General features: G+C 55.0%; 1 protein-coding gene across 2 annotated transcripts; it reads left to right on the forward strand.

Moving 5' to 3' along the window:
* The first annotated feature begins 5,243 nt into the window (after positions 1 to 5,243).
* On the forward strand, positions 5,244 to 12,661 carry CLEC3B (C-type lectin domain family 3 member B). Of its 2 annotated transcripts, XM_053930473.2 has the most exons (4): positions 5,244 to 5,765; positions 7,555 to 8,523; positions 8,658 to 8,756; positions 12,078 to 12,661. In XM_053930473.2, the coding sequence occupies exons 3-4, from the start codon at positions 8,675 to 8,677 to the stop codon at positions 12,476 to 12,478; spliced, it is 483 nt and encodes a 160-aa protein (XP_053786448.1). In that variant the 5' UTR covers positions 5,244 to 5,765; positions 7,555 to 8,523; positions 8,658 to 8,674; the 3' UTR covers positions 12,479 to 12,661. The 2 variants fall into 2 exon arrangements, with proteins under 2 accessions (XP_053786448.1, XP_024421723.2); XM_024565955.4 differs by lacking the exon at positions 7,555 to 8,523 and having other exon boundaries at positions 5,251 to 5,765.
* Positions 12,662 to 25,464: the final 12,803 nt, after the last annotated feature.

A 25,464-nucleotide genomic window follows, 5' to 3' on the forward strand; every position in this document is an offset into this window, starting at 1 on the left:
GGAGCGGAGTCTGTTCATGGCTTGAGCGGTCTGTGTTTTTCTCCGGGGGATCTGGTCCTCCCCAGTCGGTCTTAAAGCACCCGGTGAAGGAGAGTGTTTTAGCCTTGGCGTTTGCTCGCGGCATGTTAGTTAGACAAGGAGGGGAAGGAGTTAGGACTTTATTGCCTTGTGGAAAGAACACAACGTGGGCTGAAGCCCTCGCAGACAGGCCCCAGGGGTCCTGGTGGGGCCCTCCTCCCGACGGGGCCCCGTCCCTGCAGAGAGCAGCAGCTGCTTGGGCTTAGACTCGCAGCTGCTGCCCTGTGGGGACACAGCCTGGGTTTGCATTATTTTTAAATATCTTTCCAGTGGTTGTCCCTCCAGGGGCCACGGCAGGGCTCCCGGCGACGCAGACTCCAGCCTGTCCCTGGCTGCCTGCGCGTGTTAGAACGTGGGCAGTGGTCAAGAGAAACTCGAGTTGGAACAAAGTCTAGGAGCCTTTGGTCTTGGTGGTTAAAGACATTGGACAGACGGGCCAGGCTGGTGAGGCTTTGCCAGGCCTTGCAGGACAGCCGCCCGCAGCCAGGCGGTCACAGTGAAAGTGCGGGAAGGGGAGAGACGCAGGGTGGGGGGAAACGGAGGGTTACGGTTGTGAGTGCGTGAAGCAGTTTATCCTTGTTATTATTTATTGATTGTTGTATGTATTATTTATTTGTACTGCAACCGTAAACCTCCTTTGCCCACCCCTGTGGCGTGTGCCTCTCCCACCCAGAGCTTTCCTTGAAAGCCACCCCTTCCTGTGAGAAGGGTGACAGATGAATCAAACCCGGGTGGGCAGGTCTCTCCAGGAGAGGCCTTTATCAGAAACTGGTGATTATTGCAGCCCTCAGAGAGAATACGCAGGAAGAGAAAACTGGACGTAAGGCCTTGGAAAGATAGAGTGGCCCTGAAATAAACCCCAGGGAGAAGAACTGTGAAGTCGGCCAAAGGGCAAGAGCTTGGGGGTGTGGAGGGAGAGCATAGGCGTAGAAAGAACGCAGTGTTACGGAATGTGAAAATTTGTTTATTATATTTGTGATTCCTTGGTCTCCCGGGTCATGTAAACTCAAGCCTGTAAAACACATGAATTTAGACAATGAACGGTAGTTTGCATATTGCTCCCTGGGCAGTGGTCTCACACAAACTGGCAACGGAGCATAAATCTATGCTATTCCGAACTTTTGGGAAATAATCTGGCAGTGTGTAAGGAAAGGTCTTGAAAATGTTGATTCCCTTTGACCTAATCTTTCCACTTCTGGGAATGTAACCAAAGTAAATAATTCAAGACACCAGGGGAATGAAAACACAAAATATGAAGAAGTTCATCCTTCCTGTTTTCCCTTCCCCCACCGCCTCCAGACCAACGACTGGTGTCCGACGGTGCCCAGCCTGAGCAGGGGACACGCTCCCTGCTGTGGGCAGAACTAGACCACTCATCAAAACGATTGAAAGACCTGGCTTGGCCAGTGCCGGGAGCAGAGGGGCAGCAGGCCCCGAGGGTGTCAGACCAGCGCCCTGGCAGGAAAGGGGCGGCCGTCCTGGCAGAGAGGGCTGACGTTGTTCCTGCTTCCTGATGCACCCCCACCCCCACCCCCAGTCTGGACCTGGCGGTCACCTGGAGTCGAGGAGGAGGGGCTACCAGAACTGAACAAACAGAGAAGGCAACAGCTCTGCTAAGATCTGGGAGAGAAGAGAACGGGCGGCATGTTCAAAGATTCCCACCTTGCTGGGCAGAAGCCCACAGAACCCCCGTGGGAACCAGACCAGGGAAGGGGAACTGGAGCTGCAGCTGGCAAGGGGCTGGAGGGGCTGGAGGCTCGGGGTGCCCACTCTGCCGATGGAGGGCTCCACGTTCTTCACCTCCAGGAGCTCAGCATGGTCCTCGCTGCCAATTTTGGAGAAAATACCCCTGGTGCAGGAGGAAGCACAAAGGGGCCATGTTGAAGTACCGCAGGCCGCTCTGTTCTTTTTAGAGAGACCTGCCCTCAGGAGACATTCGCACCAGAGCCTCACCTGCTGGGGCTTTACCAGAACCTAACCGACCTGGAGGAAAGGAAATGCCCAGATCCAGCCCCTCCACCATCCTGTCCCACCTGAGGGTGGGGGGTGGCGGTTGGACTGAGAAGGTCTGTGAAGTTCACAGGCCAGAGGCGCAGGCTCCCTCGCTGAGAAAGCTCAGACCACAGGCACGAGCAGAGGCCGTACTTGCTGAATGAAGGACAGGGCGCCCGGCCAGCCGGGTTTGGAAGGGAGCAGATGACTCTCCTAATGAGGGTCCGTGAGGCCACGCTTACAGGCCCTTTGCCCTCGGTTTTGACTAAAGGCTGAGGCTGCCCTTGCCACACTCTTGGAGGTGCGCCCTCTAGATGCTGCTACCCTTGAGGAGAGGGGCTGACTGTCCCGCCTCCACAGGCGCCCCGTTTCTGCTGACGCGGCAGCAGTGGGGCTGAAAGGGAACATCTGTGCGGGGTGAGCGTGGGGGTGAGGGGGTGATGCTGGGCCAGGAGTTTTCATGCCGTGTGGGCTGACTTGGGTGGGGTGGCCAGGGCTCAGTTTATGTAACTCAGACCTCCGACAGTTTGGAGGGGAAAGCACCAAACGGCAACAGAAAGAAACTCGAAAACTGAAATGTGCCTTTTGGAGCTCTCTCCTGGTCTTTCTGCCTCTGGGACGTGGGTGTAAAAAGGCTGGATCCTGGGTGGGGTGTCTGCACAGGGCCATGTCCTTGAGGGTGTGTTACTCGTGAGCACTGGCCCCGGGTCACTCTCCCAGCTGAAGCTACCTGCGCTTGCTGCCCTACCTGCTGGCAGGGGCCTCCGGACGGCGCCAGCACGTCAGGTCTTATGCACAGGGAGGATGAACTCCACAGGTGGCACCAGGGCTGCCGGTGGGTCCATTACAGGGGCCGCGGTGTGGTTCTCACGCCTGGCCAGGGAGAGCTGTGGGTGGACATGGGGACCTGGGTGTTTAATGGCCATAAGCTCAACTCTGGTGACAAGGAGGTGTGGGGGTTACGAAGAGCCCGTGCGCCTGTGGCTTTCTGACTAGAGTGTCCGGTCTGACCCCAGCAGGCCCCTGGGGCACGTTCTGGTCTGAGATCTGTACCACCACAGGGGCAGCGACGAGCAAAACCCTGTCCAAGGGTGGTTTTCAGGAACCACAGGGTGGAGGAACAGTTGGGAGAAAAAGGGGACAGGACCTTGGAGAAGAGACAGAAAAGGTGGCCAGTTTCAAATATTGGGGGGCCTCTCCCATGACTGTCCCTGAGGCTGCACCCAGGACCCTGGGGGAGGTTTCACCCAGGGGAGCTTTCTAACAAGCTGAGTGCCTCAGGAAGGAACCAGTGGCTTTGCAGAGTCGAGAGCTGCCTGTCCCAGGAAGGATTTAAGCACAGAGACATCTGACGGGGTCGGTGGGAAGCGACATCCCGTGTCGAGGGTGGTCATACCAGATGGCCTCTGACAACCTGCCTTTAATTCAGAGGTCCACAGGTGGCAGGTCGCTGAGCAGTTAGAAAAGGACAGGTCACACCAGGGTTATCACAAACGGTGGTCTATTTGAAGTGCTCACATTTAGTGAAATAGCACTTTGTAACACAGTCGTGGGATGCAGGCATCCTCTTAAATATAGCTCTGAGGTGCCGTGGGCGCTGGCCATGGGTACCAGTTCACAGTGCGGATGACCCATCTCCTCCCAGGGCAGCTGGAGCATCTCCCGGTCTGGGCAGACCCTCCCTGGGGGCCGGGCCAGGCCAAAGCTTGGGGCGGCTCAAGCCAAAAGACACCTCCCCTGCTGTGATGTCACGTGTCATTCCACAGCACAGGAGATTCCTGGGTGCTCACGGAGGCGCTCTGTGTAGTGTACATGCGTGTGCGCGCACACACCTGTGAAACCAGCAGGGCAGAAAAAACCAAAGACAAGGCTCCCTGCCGACAGAAAGTTCTCCACGCAAGGCTTCTCCCCGAAGTGCGGAGTATTCACCTGCCAGCTAAGTAGGAAGGAGTGGAGGTGTGTTCCCAGCTCTCCTGGGGGTGATGCCAGACAGAGGCTCGCTGTCTCTGTGGCCTCTATGGCCCCCCCGTCCAGCACAGCCGCACGGCTCCTTCCCTGCTGCCCCGCTTCATTCTCCATCTATGAAGAGAACCCGTTCCTCACTAGACTTCCACTCTGCCCACTTACTTATATCTGTGTGTGCTCACAGTTCCCTGTTTTATTGTTACCATTGCTATTTTGATGCCCAAATTGTCCCTGATTTGGGCCCCTGGACCAAAATCCAAGCTGGCTCTGTGTCATAAGGCCACATCCCCCTCCTTCCTTAAGCACCCCCCGCTTTCCGGGAAAACAACTTGTCCCAGGCTCATTCTCTGCTTTCCCTGTCCAGCTCTGGAACCAGCCATTTCTCCGCAGTGCTCCAGTTCCTGTCGTGGAAAGCTGTATTTAGAAGCCGGTACTTGGCTGCTAGGAGTTCTGCTAGGAGCGTCTTGGAGGGGTTGCTGGTCCAAGGCCCTCCCTGTGACCGCTGGGAGCAAGGGCACCCATTTCCACCCAAACTCACAGATGCCTTTCCTGAGCTGAGGTGCACAGTGGCACGTGATAGCCCCAGCCTTCACCCTGCACGTTGGGACTCCTCCTCATGGCCTCCCTGTCCTCACATGTCCTGCCCTTCCCCGACCGTGAGACGCCTGGCTTCCACTGCCTTCAACAGAGGGACTTGTGCGATGGGGGCCCCGAGTGCACCCAGCCTCTCCCCTCGTCCCCTGACTACGGTGGCGTCTGCCAGGTTTCTCCACCGTGGGGCTCCTCTTTCCCTAAGTCATGAGTAAGCATTTTGTAGGCTTGTAATTTGAGACTGAGACTCCCGTCCCTTCCTTCCCTCCTCGCTGGGCTCCCCACGAATGCCCCCTCCACCCTGCGGGGCGCTGACGCCCACACCAGGCCCCCTTTCCGGAGACATTCTTTTCTCCCTGCTCTGTCTCGGTAGCTCTGGGGCGCCCTGACTTCTCCCCGTCCCGGTGCCTGCACCTCCCCTTCAGGATGGCCTGGTTGAGAAGCAGGTGAAGGGAGGGGAGGACTTGCTTGTTTTTTCATGAAAGATGGTCACGTGCACAGGGACAGAAGCACAAAATCATGGTAACAGACAATCCGAACAAACATTCCGCCCCATCAGGCGGCCAGCCCCAACGTTGCGGAACTGTTCTGGAGCCACCCTGCTCCTAACTGACATCTGGGCAGCTTGGGCGAGTCCTGCCGCCTCGCTGGGCCTGTTTCCTCGACAGTAAAATGGGGAAATGGCAGGACTTCCCTCAGGTTGCTGGTGGGAGGCCTCTCTGAGCTAATGCCCAGAATGGAGTCACCCAGGGTGTGAGCTCTGAGGACTATCTGGTATCTTTCGGAACCCTAGAAAATGAAGACTTTTCGAAGGCAGGGCTAGGATGCTGGGTGGGCGTTCCCTGGGAGGCGAGGCTCTGTGCACCCCCCTCCCCCGCCCTTCGCAAGCTTGTTTTGTTTTGTTTGGGCGCGCCTGCAGCCAAGGCTGGGAGGGTTTCCTGGACCGGGGTCCCGCAGCTGCAGCAGAAGCAGCCCTGTCCCTGGCGGCCACCGCTCTGCTCTCCGCACCGGGCGCCGCACAGGCAGCAGCATGGAGCTCTGGGGGGCCTACCTGCTCCTCTGCCTCTTCTCCCTCCTGCCCCAGGCCACCACTGAGCCACCGTCCCCCAAGGTCAAGAAGTCTGCAGGTGTCAAGAAAGGTAAGGAGGGGGATGGGCCCCTCTGTCTTCCAGGGAGCTGGTCTTCAGGCTCATTTCCCCTCTGGACGAGTCCGGAGAACTAGTGAAGTGCCCCTGGGGCCGGGGAGGGTTCCCCTATAGCAGGGGTGGCTGGCAGAACTGTCTGGGTCACTGAGTCTCATAGTCGGAGAGAACCTTCCAGATCATTACAACTGACCTCTCCCTCTCCCCCCTCAATATTTTAAAGAAATCAGTCCTCTTGCTGGGCAGTGTGGAGATGCCCAACCCTCGTGGGAGAGAGCCCCTGGGCTCTGCTTTGAAACCTCTGACCCTCAGGTTTCTCAGCTGCAAAATGGGGATTGTGGCATTTGCTCCAAGGGCTGTCGTGAGGATTTAATGACACAAAACAGGCAGAGCGCCTGGCGCACAGGATGCGCTCAGGGCCCAGGGCCCGGGGGAGAGGGCTGAGTTAACCCTTGCCTGGTTCTGTTGTGTGCAGCGCCCCAAGGAAGTCGTTGTTCAGACTCAAACTGGGACACTCCCAGCAGCCTTCTTCTCTGCCTGTCACTGCTGGGGCTGGGGTGTCCTTGGGTCGCCTTGGCTGCAGCGAGGCCTGCCCTTGGAGTCTGGCCTGCAGTGAAGTCACCTCGAGCTGTGTTGAGACAACATCAGCGAAACACCATGGCAATGAACTGGGCCGTCACCCCCACTGGGCTCAGGGGCTAGGAGAGTGCCAGGCAGAGACGCAGGCGGCCAGGTCCGCAGCACAGGAAACCCAGGGCGAGGAAAGGAGGTGCGGGCCGCCCTCGGGCCCCTCTCTGAGCTGCCTCCGTCAGTGGACAGCTGCCATTGGCCATGGACTAGTGAAGTACGCAAGGTGGCCCAGAAGCAGGGAGACCTGCGGGGGGTGGCGACAAGGAATGGGGCAGAGCTGATGGAAGGTAATCTCCGAGGTTCGGCTTATAAAGTGAACAAAGAAAAGTTCAAAACACAATGGATATTATGCTGACATTTGTTTTGAAGAGAGGATTTATGTGAAAATACACACTTGTATATGTATAGAATTTTCTGGAAGGATTAACAAGCGTTAGTAACAGTGATCGCCTCTGGGAAGAAAAACTGGGTCACCCAGAGGTGAGGCATGCGGGCTCATGCAGCTGGAACTCCAGGGGCTACGTGGCCACACCTGGCCAAGGAGCTCAGGTGGGCAGGGTGGCCTCAAAGGGCAACACAGGCCCTGAGATCAGCTCTGGGGGGCTTGGGCGACATCCATTTCCATCACACACGTCAGCACCCTGAGCCTCTGAGATGGAGAGGGGGCGTGTCAAAGGCTGAGGAGACTCCCTCTGCCCACTTACCTTCCTCGGGTGGGGCACTGTTAGCACCTTGCTCCCTGGCCAGTCCTGGGCGGGGGGGGGGGGGGGGGGGGCCTTGCACACACAGGCACCCTCCTGCACATCACTAAGGTGCCCCCTGAAGTAACGGCTTACAGAAGGGCACCCCTGTGTGTGGTCTGACCCGGCACAGCCGAGGGCAAGGCTTAGGCCTGGACATATGCCCCCATTTGTCCTCTTAGCCGAGTGCCCTTGTGCAGTGTCCAGCTTGCGCCACCTCACATGGCCCCCTGTGCGTGCGTACCACATGACTAGGGACAGCGAGGCACACAGAACCCTGCCAGGCTGCCTTCCCAGCCCCAAACCCTCCTTTCTCAGCCTTGCTCACCTGGGTGTCATTTTCCTCATACTTAGTAAGTTGCATCGCTAATTTCTGTGACTACAAGTAGGCTTCCACTTGAATTTGTTTCCTGCAGTTCCCCTGCGAAGCCATTTTATGGATGGACAGAGGCTCCAACTTCACCCTTCATGCCTGTGGACGGACCGTGGAAGCCCTTCCCTACCCTCTGCCCCCTGCTGGGCGCAGCCTTTTCTGAAGTCCCTGGGATTTCAAAAAGATAGGTCCACCCACAGAGCTCTCAAATGACACACGTGTAGGAAGACCTCACGCAGGGCTGGCTCCCAGCATAAGGCCAGCAGGACCTGGCGCTCATGTTAGGAATCCGTGTGCTGTGGGAAGTGGGGGAGATCAAGCTTGGAGCCCGGGGCTCGGACCAACCCTGCCAGCTGCTGGCTCTGCGATCTTAGGTGAATCGCTTCAGTCTGGCCTCAATTCCCATCTGTGAATCTGTGGAGCGATGATGTCCAGAAACATTGCCCAGGTCACAGGGCTGGCGGCAAGCCCAGCACGGTTCATGCGCTTTGTTTCTCTCGGTCTCCCGTCTTCTGCAGTCCTCTGAGGTGGGCTCCCACCTTCCCATTTCACAGATGAGGAAACTGAACTCAGGGAGGCTGAGCAACCTGCCCCAGGTCACGCACATCCACGCGGCCTCACTGCCTGTGCGCACACTTACCTGTGCTGCTGCACTGGATCCCAACCGGAGCCCCAGCTTTGCCAATCTGTGTCTTGTTCCTCCAGCCCTGGAAGGTGGACCAGGGAGGTCTCCACGGCCCCCAGCCTTGCTTCCTGTGCTCCGTCCTCTTCAGGAGCTGGGAGGGTGGCCGGATGCTGGGGGATCACTGGAGACTCTGCCTGCACCCCCAGCCCAACCCTTGCCGGTCCCAGTGCCATGAGATCCCCAGCAGCATCCCTGAGCAAATGCAGTACAGGTCTCACTGAAGCAAGAGCCCGGGATCGGTCTCCCCAGCAGAAGGAAAATCCTGAACACTTACTTACACTATCATCAGCAGGGACAGAGAGAGACACAGCACACCAAGAGGTCAAGGTTGGGGAGAATGGATTCCCCTTGTCCTTTGTGGTTGTGAGGGAGGATCCACCCCACCCAGCCCCTGCCCACCCCAGCCCCTGCTGCCTTCTCACGTGTTGGTGATCATCCAAGTCCTTCCAACTTCATCCTAGAGCCCGTGAATCCGAAGATGTTTGAGGAGCTCAAGAGCCAGCTGGACAGCCTGGCCCAGGAGGTGGCGCTGCTGAAGGAGCAGCAGGCCCTGCAGACCGGTGAGTGAGTGCAGGTGGAGGTCTTTCCGGGCAGCCGGGCACCAGAGGGAAGGGCTCGGCGGGGGGGGGGGGGGGCAGCCAGTAACACGCCTGTAGGCTGCGGCCAGCACCAGAGCCTGGCCAGCTCCGTGAGGCCATCAGCCCCGTAGGCCAGGGCACCCGGTTCAGGGAGGCCCCTGCTCAGCCTGATTCCTCTCGGGGGAGACCCTCTGATGTGGGGGAGTGGGAGTGTCCTAAAGCTCAAAAGCTCTCCCACAAGAGTCCATCATCACCCCCTGGGGTGCTCTGTGGAGCAGAGGTGGCAGCCCACCCTAATGAGTCTCCAAGAGACCCTCCACCCAAGCAGGCCCTGCAGCCCCTGGGGCCACGTCAGCTCCCTCCCACCCCTGGACCCCGCCCTACGTGTTAGAAGTTTGGCTGGCACCATCACCCATCATCACAAAGATGCTGAAGCAGGGTCTGTTGCCCCCATTTTAGAGATGGGGGCACTGAGCCATAGAGAGGTCCCGTTCCTCACCCACCCTCACCCCCTGGCTGTCTAGTTCAGCTTAGGGCCTGAGTGGGAAGCGGCCTGCCCACTCAGGCTTGGCTGGTGGCCACAACGAGCAGAGCCTGGCTCTGAGCTCCGCTATGCTGCCTCCTGGATTACCATCTGGGAGGCACCCTGGCTCTTCCTTAGGAAATCTGCAACCCCCCCTGTGCCCATAGCCACTCTGTCACCTGCTGCTTCCTTACCAAGGCACATTCATCTCCAGGCCTTGGGTCCTCCCCTCCCCTCCTGCCTCCTCAGAAACCCCCAAGATCCTTTTCAATGGGCAGTTTTCACACACACCCTCCTTCTTTTCTTTCAGCATTCACACCGCCATCCTTCCGTCCCTCTAACATGCCACACTCAGTCCCTGTACCACAGGGCCTTTGCACATGCTTCTCTGGCAGCCTGAATGGCTCCCCCAAGACCCACATAACAAATGCCCGCAGCATCACCATCTCAAAGTCTCTGATCCCTCTTCTCAGTCAGGCTCCTCCGTTTCAAGCTCTCACAGATGAACATAAAGGAAAGAACACCCTGTATCTCATCTGTGGCCATCTGCGATGTTATATTTGTTGGTTTATGTCTGCCTTCCACACTCTACTTTGTGGCCCCGGAGAAACGCAAGGGTGCTTCAGGCTGCCCTGGTCTCTCCCCGCACCCCGCCCAGCATAGCGCCTGCCACGTGGCAACACTCAGGAAACCTTTGCTGAAGGGAGGAAGGACAGGACTGGACAGCTTGCTCAGCCGGTGGTCGGGGAGAGGGGGCTCTCGAAAGGGAGTGTCTACCTTGTTTGGCTCACATATTGAAAGTCTGACTGTAGCTTAAACAAAAAGGGAATGTGGATGTAGGCAGCTGCTTTTGTTCAGAAGCCACACTGCCTGGTTCCAGGATAGCGGGCCCAGCTCCAGGCATCACGAATGCTTTAAAGGCAGGAAGGGGGGGGACCAGTCACCTCAGTGCCATTGTCAGGAAAGTCAAGGTCTTCCACTTCCAGCCTCAGAGCTCTGTCCCATGACCACCTGTAGCCCCAGTACAAGAAGGACCTTTTGCAGTGGAGGCAGACAAGGAGGAGGGGATGGGAAGAGCACAGTGCCACCCTGGGCCTCAGCTTCCTCGTCTGTACAGTGGCAGGGGCGGGGAGAGGCTTGCAGGACTAACACGAAGGTCCCTCTCATGTCTGAGCTTTGTGCTCCTGCAAAGTCCGAGTAACCCAGCCACCACTTCCCCACTGTGAGTGGGGCGACATGGCGGGGACCTCTCTGCACAAAGGCCATGGCCTGTGGAATTCCCAGCCCCTCTCTCTTTGCCGATTCCCCAGAGGTTCATGGTCTCCTGGCCTCCCACTCACCCTCCTCTCCTTCACTACCCAACCTGTGGATCCCCTTGTCTATGATCTCCCCAAAGCATACCTGAGCCCCGTCGGCCTGGCCAAAGAGTTGAAGGGCAAGGGGAGCAACCCCCCTCCTGCCATCCGCCCCTTTTCTCCCCCAGTCAGCAACCACATGTGAGGCCCCACCCAGCATGTATTCACCTGAGCCCTTAAGGATGTGTAGGGAGATAAAGAGGGATTGCGTGCCGAGCACAGGGCCGGAGGAGGGCCTGCATGAACCCAGGGGCCGCGAGCAGGGCACGGCAACAGAGCGTTAGCAGTGGCGATAGGTACTGAGAGCCGGCCTTCACGGGGACGGCTCTGTGAGGGAGGGGGTGTTGCAGGTGGCGTTCCCAGAGAGCAGCCCTGAGAGAGTTTAGCCTCCAGGAGGTTTATTCGGGGTACCGTTAGGATCTGCTCCTCGGGAAGAGAGGGGACAAAGGAAGCAGGAGTGGGCAGACAGAGAAACTCAGCGGCACTATGGTCTCAAAGAAACCCTCGGCCAATGGCAGAGGGACCCGGGACGACAGGAGGCCCTGCAGAGTGGTCCTGAATGGGGCTCATTTGGTGCAGGCTGGGAGCAGACTGCCCTGGGAAGGGGCATGGCCTTGGGCAAGGTAGCTGTCTTCCGTTGAGGGGGTGCCAAGGGGGCCGAGAGCTAAGGGCTGTGTTCCCACAGCACTTCCAGCATCCTTCGTTCCCAAAGGGGGTCCAGGCAGTGAGTCAGTGTCCCCAGCGGGAAGGAAAGGCAGTGTGCGGCCAGCCTGGGAGGGGCCATGACGGCCAGCTTGCACAAGCTGCGATATAGCAGGAGGTGGAATGGCTGGCTTGGGACACTGAGTAACGTCAGTTCAGTGTTGCGCTTCTGGTGCCGAGTGCAGAGTTCCGGGGGGTCAGCTGCCCTTGGGGATGCACAGATATTTGTTGAGGACGTGGAGTGGGAGTAACGGTGTGGGCCAGGGGATGGGATGGGTGGGGTGCAGACAGTGCTAACATTTTCGGGGCCAGCAGCAGGCAGACAAATGGACACATGCGTCCCATCTGTCTAAAAACAAGTTACAAACCAAGGCACAAACCCAACTGCTAAGTAAAACCACAGTCCAGCCTCCTCATTCTGAAAGGAAGGGCCCGTCAGAGTTGTTATCCTGCCTTGGCAGAGATAAGGGACTCTTCACTCCTCCATCCCGTGGGGATGCCCCCCACCCTGGGGCGGGGTGTGACCCCGAGGTTAGGGGTGTGGGGTGTCTGCAGCTGAGGGGCTGACCTCATACCCAGCAGTAGTGCCAGGACCACGTCAATGGGGGCCTGGGCCTGGGGACCAACCAGGACCCATGGAACGGGTGGGATGGGGTGGAGGTTGGTGAACCTGCCCTGGCAGGACCCGGAGACCTTCGTGACGGCCATTTGTCCCCCTCGCAGTCTGCCTGAAGGGCACCAAGGTGCACATGAAGTGCTTTCTGGCCTTCACTCAGGCGAGGACCTTCCACGAGGCGAGCGAGGACTGCATCTCGCGCGGGGGCACGCTGGGCACCCCGCAGACGGGCTCGGAGAACGACGCGCTGTCCGAGTACCTGCGCCAGAGCCTGGGCAGCAACGCCGAGATCTGGCTGGGCCTCAACGACATGGCAACCGAGGGCGTCTGGGTGGACATGACCGGCGGCCACATCACCTATAAGAACTGGGAGACGGAGATCACCGCGCAGCCTGATGGCGGCAAGACCGAGAACTGCGCCTCGCTGTCGGGCACGGCGGATGGCAAGTGGTTCGACAAGCGCTGCCGCGACAAGCTGCCCTACATCTGCCAGTTCGCCATAGTGTAGCCCGGAGACGCGGAGGCGGGGCCGCGTGCGGGGTGGGGGGGAGGGGCCCTGTGGGAGAGGCTGGGTCCCGGGAGCTGGAGGAGGGGCCAGGGGACCTTCCAGCCTCTTTCCCCTGCTTGCAGACACCCTCCAGTGCTGGGAGCCTCCGTTTGCAAATAAAGTTGGTGCAGCTTTTGGAGAGTAGCTGCGTCTGTGCGGGATGCCCCGGGCTCAGGGTGGGGACAGGGCGTGAGAGGCGGCTGGACATACCACGGAGAGGGGGGCCCTGGGGAGGGAGGGGAAAGAGATCTCGCACTGCTGCCGCCTTTTTCTTTTCATTACTTCTATTATTCATTTTATTCCCTACCTACAGAAAAGGAGCTAGAATTTCTGTCTACCCTTCAATCAGATTCTCCAGACTTTAACATTTTTCTGTATTCTCTTTATCCTTTTACTTTTTCTGAACTGGTTGACAGTAAATTGCAGGCATGATGTGTGCCCCCCCTCCCGCCCCAAACGTTTGAGCGTGTCTCCTGAAAGGGGAACGTTTTCCTACGTCAGCACCCGTGCTGTTACCAAGGTCGGGAAGTTACTGCTGGTACAATATCGTCATCTAAGTTACAGCCCCGACTCAGTTCTCCAGGCTTCGAACTCCACCTCCCTGTGCTGAATCCAGCATCCCCTCCCAAATGTCAGGGCAGGGGAGACCCTCACCCCCACCCTTCCTGTCCTGGATCCCTTTCTGGGGTGCACTGACATGCTGAGTCCTGCTGGGGGCTGGGGATGGGGGGCTGAGAGCAGAGGCTGCCCCCAGGGGAATTTGCAGCTCCTCTTTGCCAACACACTCTGGGAGGGGTGGGGGGGAGTGTTCCAGAAGCCAAATTTTACAACGGCCTACATTGCCTGACTGGTGTGTCCTCTCCTTCCCACTCCTCACAGAAAACTCTGTGTTAATGGCGGCTCCCACTCGCTGAGTCCCCCATGCTGCGGGAACTTTAAGTATGTTTCTTGTTTCATCTTACCCACCCAGGACAAGATGGGTTGTTATGCTGAAGAGGATGCTGAAGCTCAAGGAAGTTAAGTGACTTCCTTTGGTCACGCAGCCAGTAAGTAGCAGAGCCAGGATTTAACCCAGGGCTGATTTATAAGGGCCTCAGCCTTTCTATAGTCACTATGATGCTTGCTTCCTGCACTGGAATGTTCCTGGGGTGACACATCAGAGAAGTGGACTAGGGGTCCCCAGAGGCTATGGGCCGGCTCCCGGCATGCCCTGGCTTTTCCAAACAGGTAGGCCCAGCTGTATCGACACCTGCTGGGTGCTGCCAGCCAAGGCATCACCCACTGTCTGGGCTGCAGCAGCACCTGTCCCTGCCTGGGTGTCTTTTGGAGTGTCTCATTGTCACTGAGAAATCGGTGACAGTTGGATCTGATGCACGGTAGTGGGTGGGCAGGGGGAGGTGGCATACTTCGGGCCAGACAGTCTGCTTGGCATTGTCACAGAAAGCGTCTCCTGTAATTCCACAGTTATGGGACGAGGTAATGACATCCGTCGTAGGTGCAGAAGCTCAGGCTCAGAAGGGCGATGTGATTTGGTCAAGAAGGCAGAGGCAAAGCTGAGGTTCAAATGCAGGTCTTGCAACTGGTCTTGGGCTCTTTACACCCACTCAGCCATCCAGCAAGAAGTAGGTGGCCGGAGGGTTTTCAAAGTTCCTGAAGTGGTGGCTGGGGGCAAGGGGGCACCGTGCCTCTGTGCCTGCGCAGAGATCCCTGGCGCACCGGCTTGGGCAGGCGGGGAGAATTACTCACTTCCAGCAGCAGGTGGCAGTGTGAGCCAGAGAATCGTTACCCATCTTTAATCGGCCACCCTTGCTCCAGCGTTTGGTCTTACACAGGTCTTTGCTGCCATATACCTGTCCTGGGACCCTTATTTTCAATTCTGACGTTGTGTTCATCATGGGTTTCTTTGCATTAATTTTCATTTTTTAAATATCTCATTCAAGCATTATTTATCATATTACTGAGGGGTTTTTTTTTTCATACTTCCTTAAATTGGTGTCCCAGGCGAGTGTATTTCTCACTTCACTAGTCCCGGCCCTGGCTCAGAGGTACAAAATTTGGAGAATTTTCCAGGGTGTATATGAACAAGGAAAAGGGATCAGTTTCTAGATCTTCAACCTCTGTGTTGCTCTACTAGAAGGGACGGTGGAGGCCTCTTTCACAGTCTCCCTTCCCCTCTCTGCCATGGTGTGTTGCCTGGTTGAACAAAGGGACGATTTGAAATATCGGCATAGGTGTTGAAGCAGCAAAAGTCAGGGTGAAACCTCCTTTTGCCAGGTTTCCCGTACAGAGTGCTTTTGACCTGTCCCTCAAGTACAAGTGACATCACTCTTTCCAGTCCCACCAACTTCTCTACCTGATCGATGTTTCTCAGCCGTTACAACTCTCAAAGTGAAAAATTGAATTGGTATCGGTGCCGAGCCCTGCTTCATTCTATGAGGCATGTACCAATTAGCATGGACAAATCCATGTTTATAACAGTACACACTATGCCTGTGATGTTTGGCTCCCCTGTGTGCGAACAGTGAGTGGGGTGGGAGGATGCTAGCAAAATCAGTCTGAAGAGCACTGGCCCAGACCCTTTCTCTGAGAGCGAGCATTGAAAGGCAGTGACCCCACAGCGGAGAGAGCAGCTGAGCAGGAGGCGGCCGCCTCTGGGAAGGGTCTTTCCCCCTCTGCTTGTGTTCCTTACCAATGCCCTGAGCTCAGGCCCCAGGCCCATTGCGCTCTCCTGCCGGTCCCATCACCGAGGCTGCTCTGTTCCCAATGCTCTCCTTTTTGTGTGTGGCCACTCCTTCAGCCTTCCTCAGCCTGGCCGTCCCAGCCACTGGTGGAAGTACAGATGGAGATTCCTGGAGGGAGAGGGGGTCCCTGGGAGACCAGGCTGGTCCTCGCTGTGGGATCTGGATAAGGTCCGTGGGGCATCTCGGCCTTCAGTTTGTTCACCTGCAAAGTGAGGTTTAGACCAGAAGCTACAGAGAGCGCGTGAGAACAAATGAAGTGAGCATGTATTGCTGGCGAGGAGGGAGCGAGAGGCCTTTTTTTTAGCCCGGTTGTGTTATCTCTTACAGGTGCACAACCTATAACCCTCTGGCTGTTTGGCCGTCAGCACTCCCGTGGTAAAGTGTGGGATTTCCTTCTCAGTATCCACAGTGAAAGTGATTCGTTAAAGAACAATGCTGAGAAATCACTGCAATATGTTTCAATTAGTTCATAGATTAATATAGCTTGTTGTCTAAAGAACTCACGATGTAGTCTGTTGCCTAGGGAACAGGGCTAGAAACAAAAGCTTAGAATTGGGAAAATCGAATAGAAATTGGCAAAGAAGCTTCATCACCTATTATTACTGCCTCTCCCACTACAGCCTCACAATTCGTGCTTCTCCTTGTTTAGAAGGGTCTCAGCAGCTCAAGAAAGCAGGCTGTGCTTGCTGAGCGAATGAGTGGATGTGATCACCTACGGTCTGGAATCTCCTTCCCCCCCACCCCTAACCCACCCCTTGTCTGAGCTCTCCCTCATAGCCCGCTGCATGGCGCACAGGGTGTGTATGCAATCAGAGTGCACCGAAATAACGGGACGGAACCACACGCCCAGCAGAGTAAACCCCACACAGTTTGGTGCCTCCATGCTAACCTTCTCCGTGCAGACCAGAGCAGACATGATGCCGTGTGCAAGCACCTGGAAGCAACTGGAAACATCTTGTGTTACTCATGCAAGACGTCTGTGCTGGCAGCCTCTGTAGCAAGTGTAAATTTTCATCCTAGAAATCAATGTCCCTGGCCTGGAGAAAATAAATTAGATTGATTTTTTTTAAACAGCAAAGACAACGGCTTTTATGGAAGGAGCTTGTTACCGGTGTTATTTATGGGAAACGTAATGAAAATACAGCTTCTTCCTGGATGCGCCAGAGTGACTCGATGCTAGACATTTTTTTAAAGGCATGCACCATTTTTAGCCTCGTGATTGGAAGTATCTCTGTTGCCAGTGTTTCTCAAAGAGCTCATCTGCAGAAATATCGCTGGGTTGTGTTTCGAGAGGCGTTGAGGAAGATTTCTGGAAAGATCTGGCCGCTGACTATAAGAATCACATTTCCGGAGAACATGTTTCCCCGTTATCCTTCCTTCAGCGGGGCTTCTGTTTCCTCACCTGGGAAATGAATGGGTTGGTTACTAGATACTCTTTCACATTCCTTCTAATTCTGAGTTTTCGAGAAGTTTTGCTCTTTGGCCAGCTGAAACGAAGCACAGTTGGTCAGTTAGTACTGAATTAGGAATCCGTGTTAGTATTTTGGTCTTTTTTTGTTGTTTTTAAGTTTTTTGTTCTTAAAGGTGAATCTGTAAGGAAAGGCTTCTTCCTCCTCTGGGTATCCCGAAGTATTTGTTTTCGTAAGTATTTCATTGCAGATAGAAACTCTGAGCACAGCAGGTCAACCTCTGGCCTCTGCAAACGGAGTGGGCTAGAAAACACAGGAAGTCCCGATGAGTGTGCTTTCTTCTTAAATCAGTTTCACTGAGGTGTAATTTACATGCAGTAAAATGCACCCATTTTAAGTGTGTGACAGATCAGTTGTGACAAATGTTTGCCCCCAAGAGAACCTACCACCCCCATCACGACACGGGACATTCCCGTCCCCCAGAAGGCCCCCTCATGTCCTCATCGGACTGGGTCTTCCACATGGAGATGTCTTTCCTTAGCATCCCTCTTCTGCCTTTGTAGAGACACGGAGGAAACCAAGGCCAAGTGCCTGCTCTGGGGGCCAGGGAGGGGGAGAGCGGCTCACACGCTCGTGCTGGAGGCTGGGCAGGTCTTCAGCCAGCAGGAGCCCCAGTTTAACTAACTCAGCCTCTGCTACTGGGTGAGGAGACAAGACTCTGTTTAGACGTTTGGGTGATGCCCCACCTGGGGGTGTCCTACTTCCCCCAGTGTCCCCAGCGCTTCCCTGAGCTGGTCTTGGTCGCCTCCCCTGCCTCTAATCCTTTCTTTGGGACAGATGGGTCTCCCAACAGGACAGGGACGTTCCTGCCGCGTCTCCTGCTGGTGAACACCAACCGTGCCTTCTCCTCCATTTTTCCTGGCAACGGCATGGGGAGCCAACCCCAGAGCTCTGAGTGGGAGACGGCGGGGAACAGAACTGCTGGGCGCTTCAGACGCATTTTGTTCTCTTTCTCTTGAAGGTGGCAGCTTGTTTTAGAAACACACTTAGCCCACAAGAAATATTTATTCTTCTGAAGATCATAATCTCTGGTGAAAGTATACTCGGTGGAAAAATAACAGTAGAAGGAGCCGGCAAAGTGAGACATGGACCTGGCCGATGTCCTCCGAGGCAATAAAACCATATTATCTTTTCTGCTGGACACAGCTCATTGGTGTCTCTACTGGCAAAATCACTTGCAACTTACCAATTTTCTACAAATGAACGTATATTCTGACTGAGTCTTAGGTCCCCATCAATAGTAAGTCAACCAGAAGTTTCATTTCCACAGGCCCCTAAGGGCCTGGGAGTGAGCTTGTTAGCCGATGCTCTGGGGGACCCCGAAAGGACACCCAGTTTGTCATTTTGCCTGCCTTTCAAGTTTGGGATTATTTCTCTGGGCATGCTTCATCATACTCCTGCAACATAATAACCAAGCCTGGTTAGACTAAAGGGACAAGTGCCTCTTCCGTGGCCCGTGGAGCTGATGGCCCTGTGGTGATATGAATTCTTTCTCTCTCCCGAGCTTTCTCCTCAGGAACCTGGGGAGGGGGGTTGGTATCTCCGTTTGGCCTGATGAATGAGTTAGTTCTTGCAGGTCCCTTTTGGGGGTTACCACGTGACAAAAAGAATACAGTTTAGTAACAGGTTTGACGTCCTTCGTTCAAGGGAAAGCAGTCTACGGACAGGGGAGCATAGAGCCTCACTAGCAGCAGAGGACCCCCCATCCCAAGGGACGTGGGGCCAGAGAGAGGTTTCTGGAGTGTGAGAAGAGGCACCGTGGAAACAGGGCACGTTGGCTAGGAGGTCAGGGATTTCCTTATAAGGCCAGCAGTTCCTGGTTTTGGGGGCAAGGTGAGCTAGCTAACGCTGAGCTGGAAGATTATGACGGGGGTGTATTCAGTTTCCTCAGCAGTGAGGCGTTTCCCAAAAGTGCAGACTGACTTGGGTTTAGATTTGCAACGTGGGCGGGGCCACTGGGGCGGCCTCCTTTTTGTAGGTTCTAATGTATGAATTACCTCCCTGGGTATCTTTGTGGAAAGGAGAGAACCATTGCATAGGAATGTTGGCTTTCCGGGAAACTGGGGCTTTCAGAATCAAAAGACTGATTCACTCTCCTTTGGCAGCTTTAAATGGAACGTTTTGGCTCATTAGTGATTTTCCTTGTAGAAGAAACTTCTGAGCAAAAGAAGGGACCAGGCCTGCCCCGGAGTCGCAGGAGCCCCTACACCGAGGCCCAGGAGAGCGCTGCCCTAAAGCTCTGGAGGCCTGTGGGGTGAGGGGCACCGAGGCGCTGAGGAAAGGGTCAGCAGCAGCCCCTGCAGAGTTTCGTAAACACACTTTGGGTGCCGTGTGCCGAAGAAGGGGCCCCGGACCCGGATGCAGGCGGCTGGAGTCGTCCATCGGTCCACCACGTTCTTGCTGCGGGGCCTTAGGCAAAAATCATAGGTTCTTGGGGTTTCATGATTTAAATTAAAAGAAGCAAGATAACAAATCCTGCTGTATGAATCTCACAGGGTGGTTATAAGAACCAATTCATTTAGAATTCGTTGAGTTGGTAAGTGCCAGGCACAGCACTGCCTCTGGGATCAACTGAACTAGTATTTGTCTTGCAAAAGAGAAGGTAGCCCTGGCCGGTGTGGCTCAGTTGGCTGGGGCTTCATCCCATGGACAGAAAGGTCACAGGTTTGATTCCCAGTCAGGGCGCCTACAAGAAGGCAATTGGTGGATGTTTCTCTCTCTGCCCCTCCCTTCTTCTCTCTCAAAAAACAACAAAAACCTGTGAAGTTGACAATCATTGAGATCAAAGGCCATGACAACCCAGGGGTGTGGGTGGGGTGGGGGTGGCAGCCTCACTGAAGGGCTGCAGGGCAGACCTGAGCTGGAAGGTGGGGAAAGTGACTGAGCTCAGAAATAGCCAACGGCCCTGCCTGTGCTCCGCCTGCAAATCGGCTCAGCCACGCCGCGGCTGCGGCCAGCAGGATGTTAGCGTCTGGTGAAGAAGAGGGAGTGGAGAGCCAAGCAGGCCCCGCTGGCACCCAGAGCCCCAGGGGGCCAGCCCAGGTCCAAGGTCCCTGCTGAGTCCAAGTTGAAGGAGGCGTGGCTCCTTCACTCACTCCCACAGGGCTGTGGGCTTGGATTTTGGCTACAAATACTTTTCCCCCCTCAAATTACATAACAACCACAAGATGATTTTCTGAGCAGCCCTTCTCAGGTGATGGGCTTTCCTCCCCAAGCTCCAAGGGGCAGCTGGGCCCCTTCACAACCCCAGTTCCTAGGATAGGATCTGCCAGATTCTGGTCCCCTCCGCCCGGATCCTTGAGAGGTCAGATCTGAAAGTTCTGGGCAACGTGAGGAAGCCTCGAAGGGGCTTGAGTTCACTTCAGCAGGGCCCCCGGGACTCCTCTTTCCAGGAGGAGGGTCCCAATACCCCCTTTCTCGCCCTGGAGGTCAGCCCCCTGAGGGCATCCTGGCTTGGGAGTTTCAACTTGTCAGACACGGATGGAGGAAGGAAGTTGGGCGAGCCAGCCAGGAAGTGGTGTGGAAGAACTTTGAGCAGGGTTTTGCTGCCACACCTTCTAGTCTTTTGCAGCCTCCAGCCTCTCAGGCAGTAACCTGGGGGTTGAATCTGGCCAAACCAGTCGCACCTCTGGGGGCGAGGGGTGGGGAGGGGAGAAGGGAGGCTTAAAGTCTCTGCGAAGCTGGACTCAAGAGAGGCCAGCAGGGCTGAAACAACCCCGGCCCCTCGCCCCCAAAGCAGGCCAGGGCTTTTATTGCATCTTTAAAATATCGCAGGTAAGTCTGAGCAGCCGTCTGGCATCTCACTGCTTCTGTAGCTGGACAGCCTAGATCCTCCTCATCAGCCTGCTGAACTGCTCCTTTCTCAGGAACATGGACACCCTCCAGAATTTTCTGACATCCCTGCTTTTAACTGTGTGGCTTGTTGAATCAAAGCAGCTGCATTTAATACAAGTTCAGTGTCACTTCCTTGAAGCAGTAACTCATCTTTCTGGGCTTGAGATACTGAGAAAGAACACCTGACCTCATTCGAACCCTATAGGTGTATTGTTTACCCAAGAAATTTCAGATTTCAGCAGGAGAACGATTCTCCCGAATAACGACGCTGCTGACGGAGAAGCGAGAGCTCATCTCGTGAAGGAAGCGCCGTGTGACGCCCTCGATGGTGCTCTGCACGTGACTGCGGGTAGGGCCAGTCCCTTTCCATTTCCCCACCATTTGTCGACTTGGAGCCTCTCCTCTTCCTTTCCCAGGAGACCGAGTTCTACGTCTATTGTGATTGAAGTCCCTCTGTTACAGAGCAAGAGGGTGGGGGTGGTTCACGATAAATTATTACAGAAAGGATTCCGCCTTTCTGTCTCTGGAGGTTCCTTCCCCCCACGCCCACCTGCTAGGTTCGAAATGCCTGCCGCCAGAGGAAAGACGTCTCTCAATGCCAGAGACTGGTGAAAAGGAAAGGAATTGTTTATTTAAAAGTTACACAAACTTAGAATAATGACCTAATGTCTTCAATAAGATACTAAAGTCCTCTAGAATACCCACAGATGCACAGTCCTTCCCTCTCCCTGTGCCCAGTGCGGGGTACCGTGTCTCAGGAAAAGATGTAGAAGTCCGTGATTCAGGCTCCCGGCACCATCAGCTGTGTGGCTGCTGCAATCTCCAGTTAATCCAAAGCCATGTGGCACCTTCTCATGGCCCAGCAGCAAGAGTCCTCTCTCCCCTTTCTCTATGGCTGCAAAGTCTCTCCTGCTGCCTAAGCCGCGTGGCAAGAAGAAGCACTCCAAAACCTCGTGGTCCTCTCTACTCTCCTTCAGAACCGCGTGGTCCTTTTCCCCACTTCAGAACCACATGGACCTCTATCTATCTACTTGCTTCAGAACCTCGTGGTTCCCCCATTTACTTCAGAGCCGCGTGGTCTCTTCTTCTCTCCTTCCCCAAAACCTTGTGGTCCTCCTCCTACTCTTTGAAGCTGCGTGGTCTCTTCTCTCTTTTACTTCAGAACCACATGGCCCTATTCCTTTCCTCTCAGAACATCGTGGTTCTCTCCTTCCTTCAGAGCCGCATGGTCTCTTTTTTACTTCAGAGCCGCATGGTCTCTTCTTTCTCTATGGCTGCCGGGCCTAGGTTTAAATCCCAGTGCCCATCTTCCTTTGCAGCCCCATTTCTGACTCCTCCTACAGTCAGCTACACCTGCCAGCATCCCTGTATTCTTCCAGCTTTACTGGGCTGCCATAGTAAGTCTGGGCAGGTGTGGCCCCATGGCTTGGAGCCAATCATCTCCACGCTCTCACGCAGGCCCTGTAACCAGGGGGAGTTACTTCCCAGTCCCATCCTGGGTGGAATTTGGTCCCATCCCCCTGGCTCAAAGCATGGCCACAGCTACTTAACACATCCATGAAACCAGTTAAAGGTTATAGATATGTTAAATGACTGTGTCAGGGGTTAGCTGCAAAGCTCTTGCTACCCAAAACAGCTCTGAATGGCCCTGTTCCATGTGTCCCATCCCCCTTGGCTCAGGCCTGTGGGGGTGAAGACATCCTACATACATTTTTCTAATATTTCCTGGACACCCTGAGTCCTGGACCCCATTACAAATCCCTTCTTGGGGCCCTCCTCTTGGCTGCACCCTGCTTCACCTCCTCAGGGTGCCCCTAGGGCCCTTCACCATAACGACACGTCCCTGGCAGAGTGATATCCCCATTTTACGGAAAGTCCAGTCTGATGGCTGAGAAGGATCTTTGTCCTCGCAGTAGATGTGGCCACAGTGAACCACCTTTTCTGCGGCAACCGCAGAATCACTGTCACAGAGTGAAATGCTCAGCCTCTCTAATTGCATGTTGCTCAAGCCTGCTTTGATCCCATGGCCTCTGGGCTAATAGCTGCTGTTTAGTCTTGTGTGGAGAAATGCTAATCACCAGAGGAACCCTGCCTGGGACTTGGGCTTTATGTATTGTTTGTCGAAGATGGGCAGGGCCCTCCTGGCCAGACTCATGTCAGCCAGGCCCGCTGGAGCCCAGATATGTGTGGGGACCAATCCACTCTGGCCTCCCTACTTCCCCTTCCCTGGACGTAAAAGAAGCCTGAACGCTATACATTTTAAAGATGGATTTGAGGATTAGGTCACCCATCCTCTCGGTGGGCACCTTCTTGGTCACTGAATCTTCCCTGACTCCAAACTCTGATGTTTTGAGTTTTGCCGAATTTGAAGCCCTGGGTGCACGGACTTTGCACCAGTAACATCTTGAGTTTTCACAAGTCTTAAAAAAGAAGTTTTTGTTTTCATTTTATTTTATTTTCACCTAAGAGATACATTCTCAAGGTGCAAATTCAAAAGTTACAAAAGGGTCTGTAGTGCCAAGTTTTGGCCATGTCCAAGGAAGTGAGTCTGGTTTTTTTGGTTTTTGTTTTTTTTTACTTAAGATGCTGTACAAACCAACTCAAATTCCGAAGCACACCCACGGAGCCTGCATTTTCAAACTCACTGTAACATTTGAAAATGTATCCCTGGCTGTCTCAGGTCAGGCTCCCCAAGCAAAGGTTGAGTGCGCTCTGCGTGTGTGTGATTTATGAAGAATGCTGTCTCCCGGAAGCCAGGCCAGGTGCCATCTCAGACTAAGTCCCAGGGCAGGTGGCGGTAGCCTGATCCCACAGGGGGCGCTGCAGAGTCAGAGGCACCACAGAATCCCCTGCTACCTTCTGCCCTCTGCGCACCTAGACCAGACTTCCACATTCTCACGCCCCCAGTAATCGGTTTAGAGATGTACATTCTTAGTCAATGTCCCCTCCCACAGCCTAAGGTTGGACCTCCAAGGAAGAGACAGGGGCCAGCTGTTAGAAGTGGGGGTGGGGATACACCCCCCCAAAAGAGAACCTGGGGTCCTGGGCAGAGTATTATAGGTCCAAATAGTCAGTGAGAAAGAGAAGGTGAGTTTCAGTGTGACAAATTTTTATCTAAAGCAGGTCAGTTGACCCCCACCCCACCCCAGGACAATTGCAAAGCAGGATCATAACAGGCTGGGTTACAAAGTGAAAAACACCCAGAACAATTGTCATTTGGGGCCAAAGAAGAAGGCTACGAAAACCCCCAAATCCTATCTGTGTAGTGAGAGCCAATAATCTGAGCAGTCCCTGACCCACTGCCCCTGAAGAGGATCCTGGCTCCGAGGCAGGTGGGGTCACTCTGGCCCCGTGCTGGCCAGTTAACCCATTCTAGGGGTGGCCTGGAGCCAGCAGCCCAGGGCTGGGCACGAAGAGAGTTACCAGGACAGTGCCTCTGTCCCCACCAGGATTCCACCAGCCTGGGAGGAGGAACTGATGCCAAGCACATAGGAAGGGACACCCTGGACTCAGAGCCCCTGCCCCCCACCCATGCCTCAGACGGAGGAGCTCCAGCAACTCACCTCATGCCAGCTAGCAAAGGCTGACAAGCAGGTGCTGGGAGCAGCCCGGAAAACGGGGCGGGGGATGGGGGGGCAGGGAAGCCTGCGTCCTTCAGCCTCAGGCAGATGTCATCTGAGGCAGATCCCCAAATAAGATCTGGGGGCCTGCGTGTCTGGGGTGGCAGAAGTCCTGATGGCACCAATTCCAGCCCCTAATGCAGGGTGACCTTATAGGCCCTTAACAAATGGCCAGTGAGGACTGTTGGGATGAAAGAGGCCCTGAACCCTCGGGTCTGGGGCTCCTGTTCCCACAGGCTTCATGTTAAGCTCGATGGTCTGTCTTTTTCTTTCACAAATCCCCAGCTCCTGGGGGCAGACCTCCACCCCAGGAGAATCTGAGACAGGGATGAGTCAGGACATTCCTGCCTGTGCCTCGCCCAGGCTGCCTGGGATCAGGATGAGCCAACACCCATTCCAAACACACTACTTACACCCTCACCCTCATCACCCAGCTCTGCCTTCAAGGGTGGCACCTAGCTTGCTGTTCCACAGGGGCCCACACCTGCCCTGCAGCTTTTCCCTCCACTTCAGCTCTCCCACAGAAGCACAGGCCTGATTATCCTGGCCCCTGGCAAGTACCTCCAGTTCTGGGGAGTCAGGTGAGTGACTACTGGTTTCTACTGCATATTTCTGGAAGGACTGGAGGCTGCTGTTTGCAATAAAGAACAAAGAGACAATCCACTATTAAGGCCAGACATGAAACAGGAGTAACAATGTCATAAAGTCCAAGTGTGTTTGCCTGGCAGGGGGCAGACATTTCTCGCATCGGAAATCCTGATTTAGAAAGAGTACTGCAACTTATACAAACCTTTCGCTCTGAGCCTCCTAGCGGGCAAGGGGAAAAGTGATTTACACTGCTTTCATTATAAATAAAAGAAAGTATATTATATCTTCTCAGAGACCCAAACTCTTTAGCAAATTTTTCTAGCCCAGAGAGAGGCTTCACACACACACACGCACACACACACACAATGTGGAGGGGAAAGAAGGAAAACAAACTGGCTTCTAGGCTGGATGCCTTGGCTGCTCAACTCTTCTTAATTATCAACTGGAGAGAGCATTGAATAAGCTGAAGAGTAAGCATTCATGGGAAGTTTTACATTGAGCGTGGGCCTACAAACCAAAGGGTCAACGGTTCAATTCCCAGTCAAGGCACATGCCTGGGTTGGGGGCCAGGTCCCCAGTAGGGGGGCGTGAGAGGCAACCACACACTGATGTTTCTCTCCCTCTCTTTCTCCTTCCCTTCTCCTCTCTCTAAAAATAAACAAATAAAAATATTTTTTTAAAAAGAGAAAGTTTTA

This window comes from Desmodus rotundus, chromosome 8, assembly GCF_022682495.2.
Source record: "Desmodus rotundus isolate HL8 chromosome 8, HLdesRot8A.1, whole genome shotgun sequence".
In the NCBI taxonomy this organism is placed as follows: domain Eukaryota; kingdom Metazoa; phylum Chordata; class Mammalia; order Chiroptera; family Phyllostomidae; genus Desmodus; species Desmodus rotundus.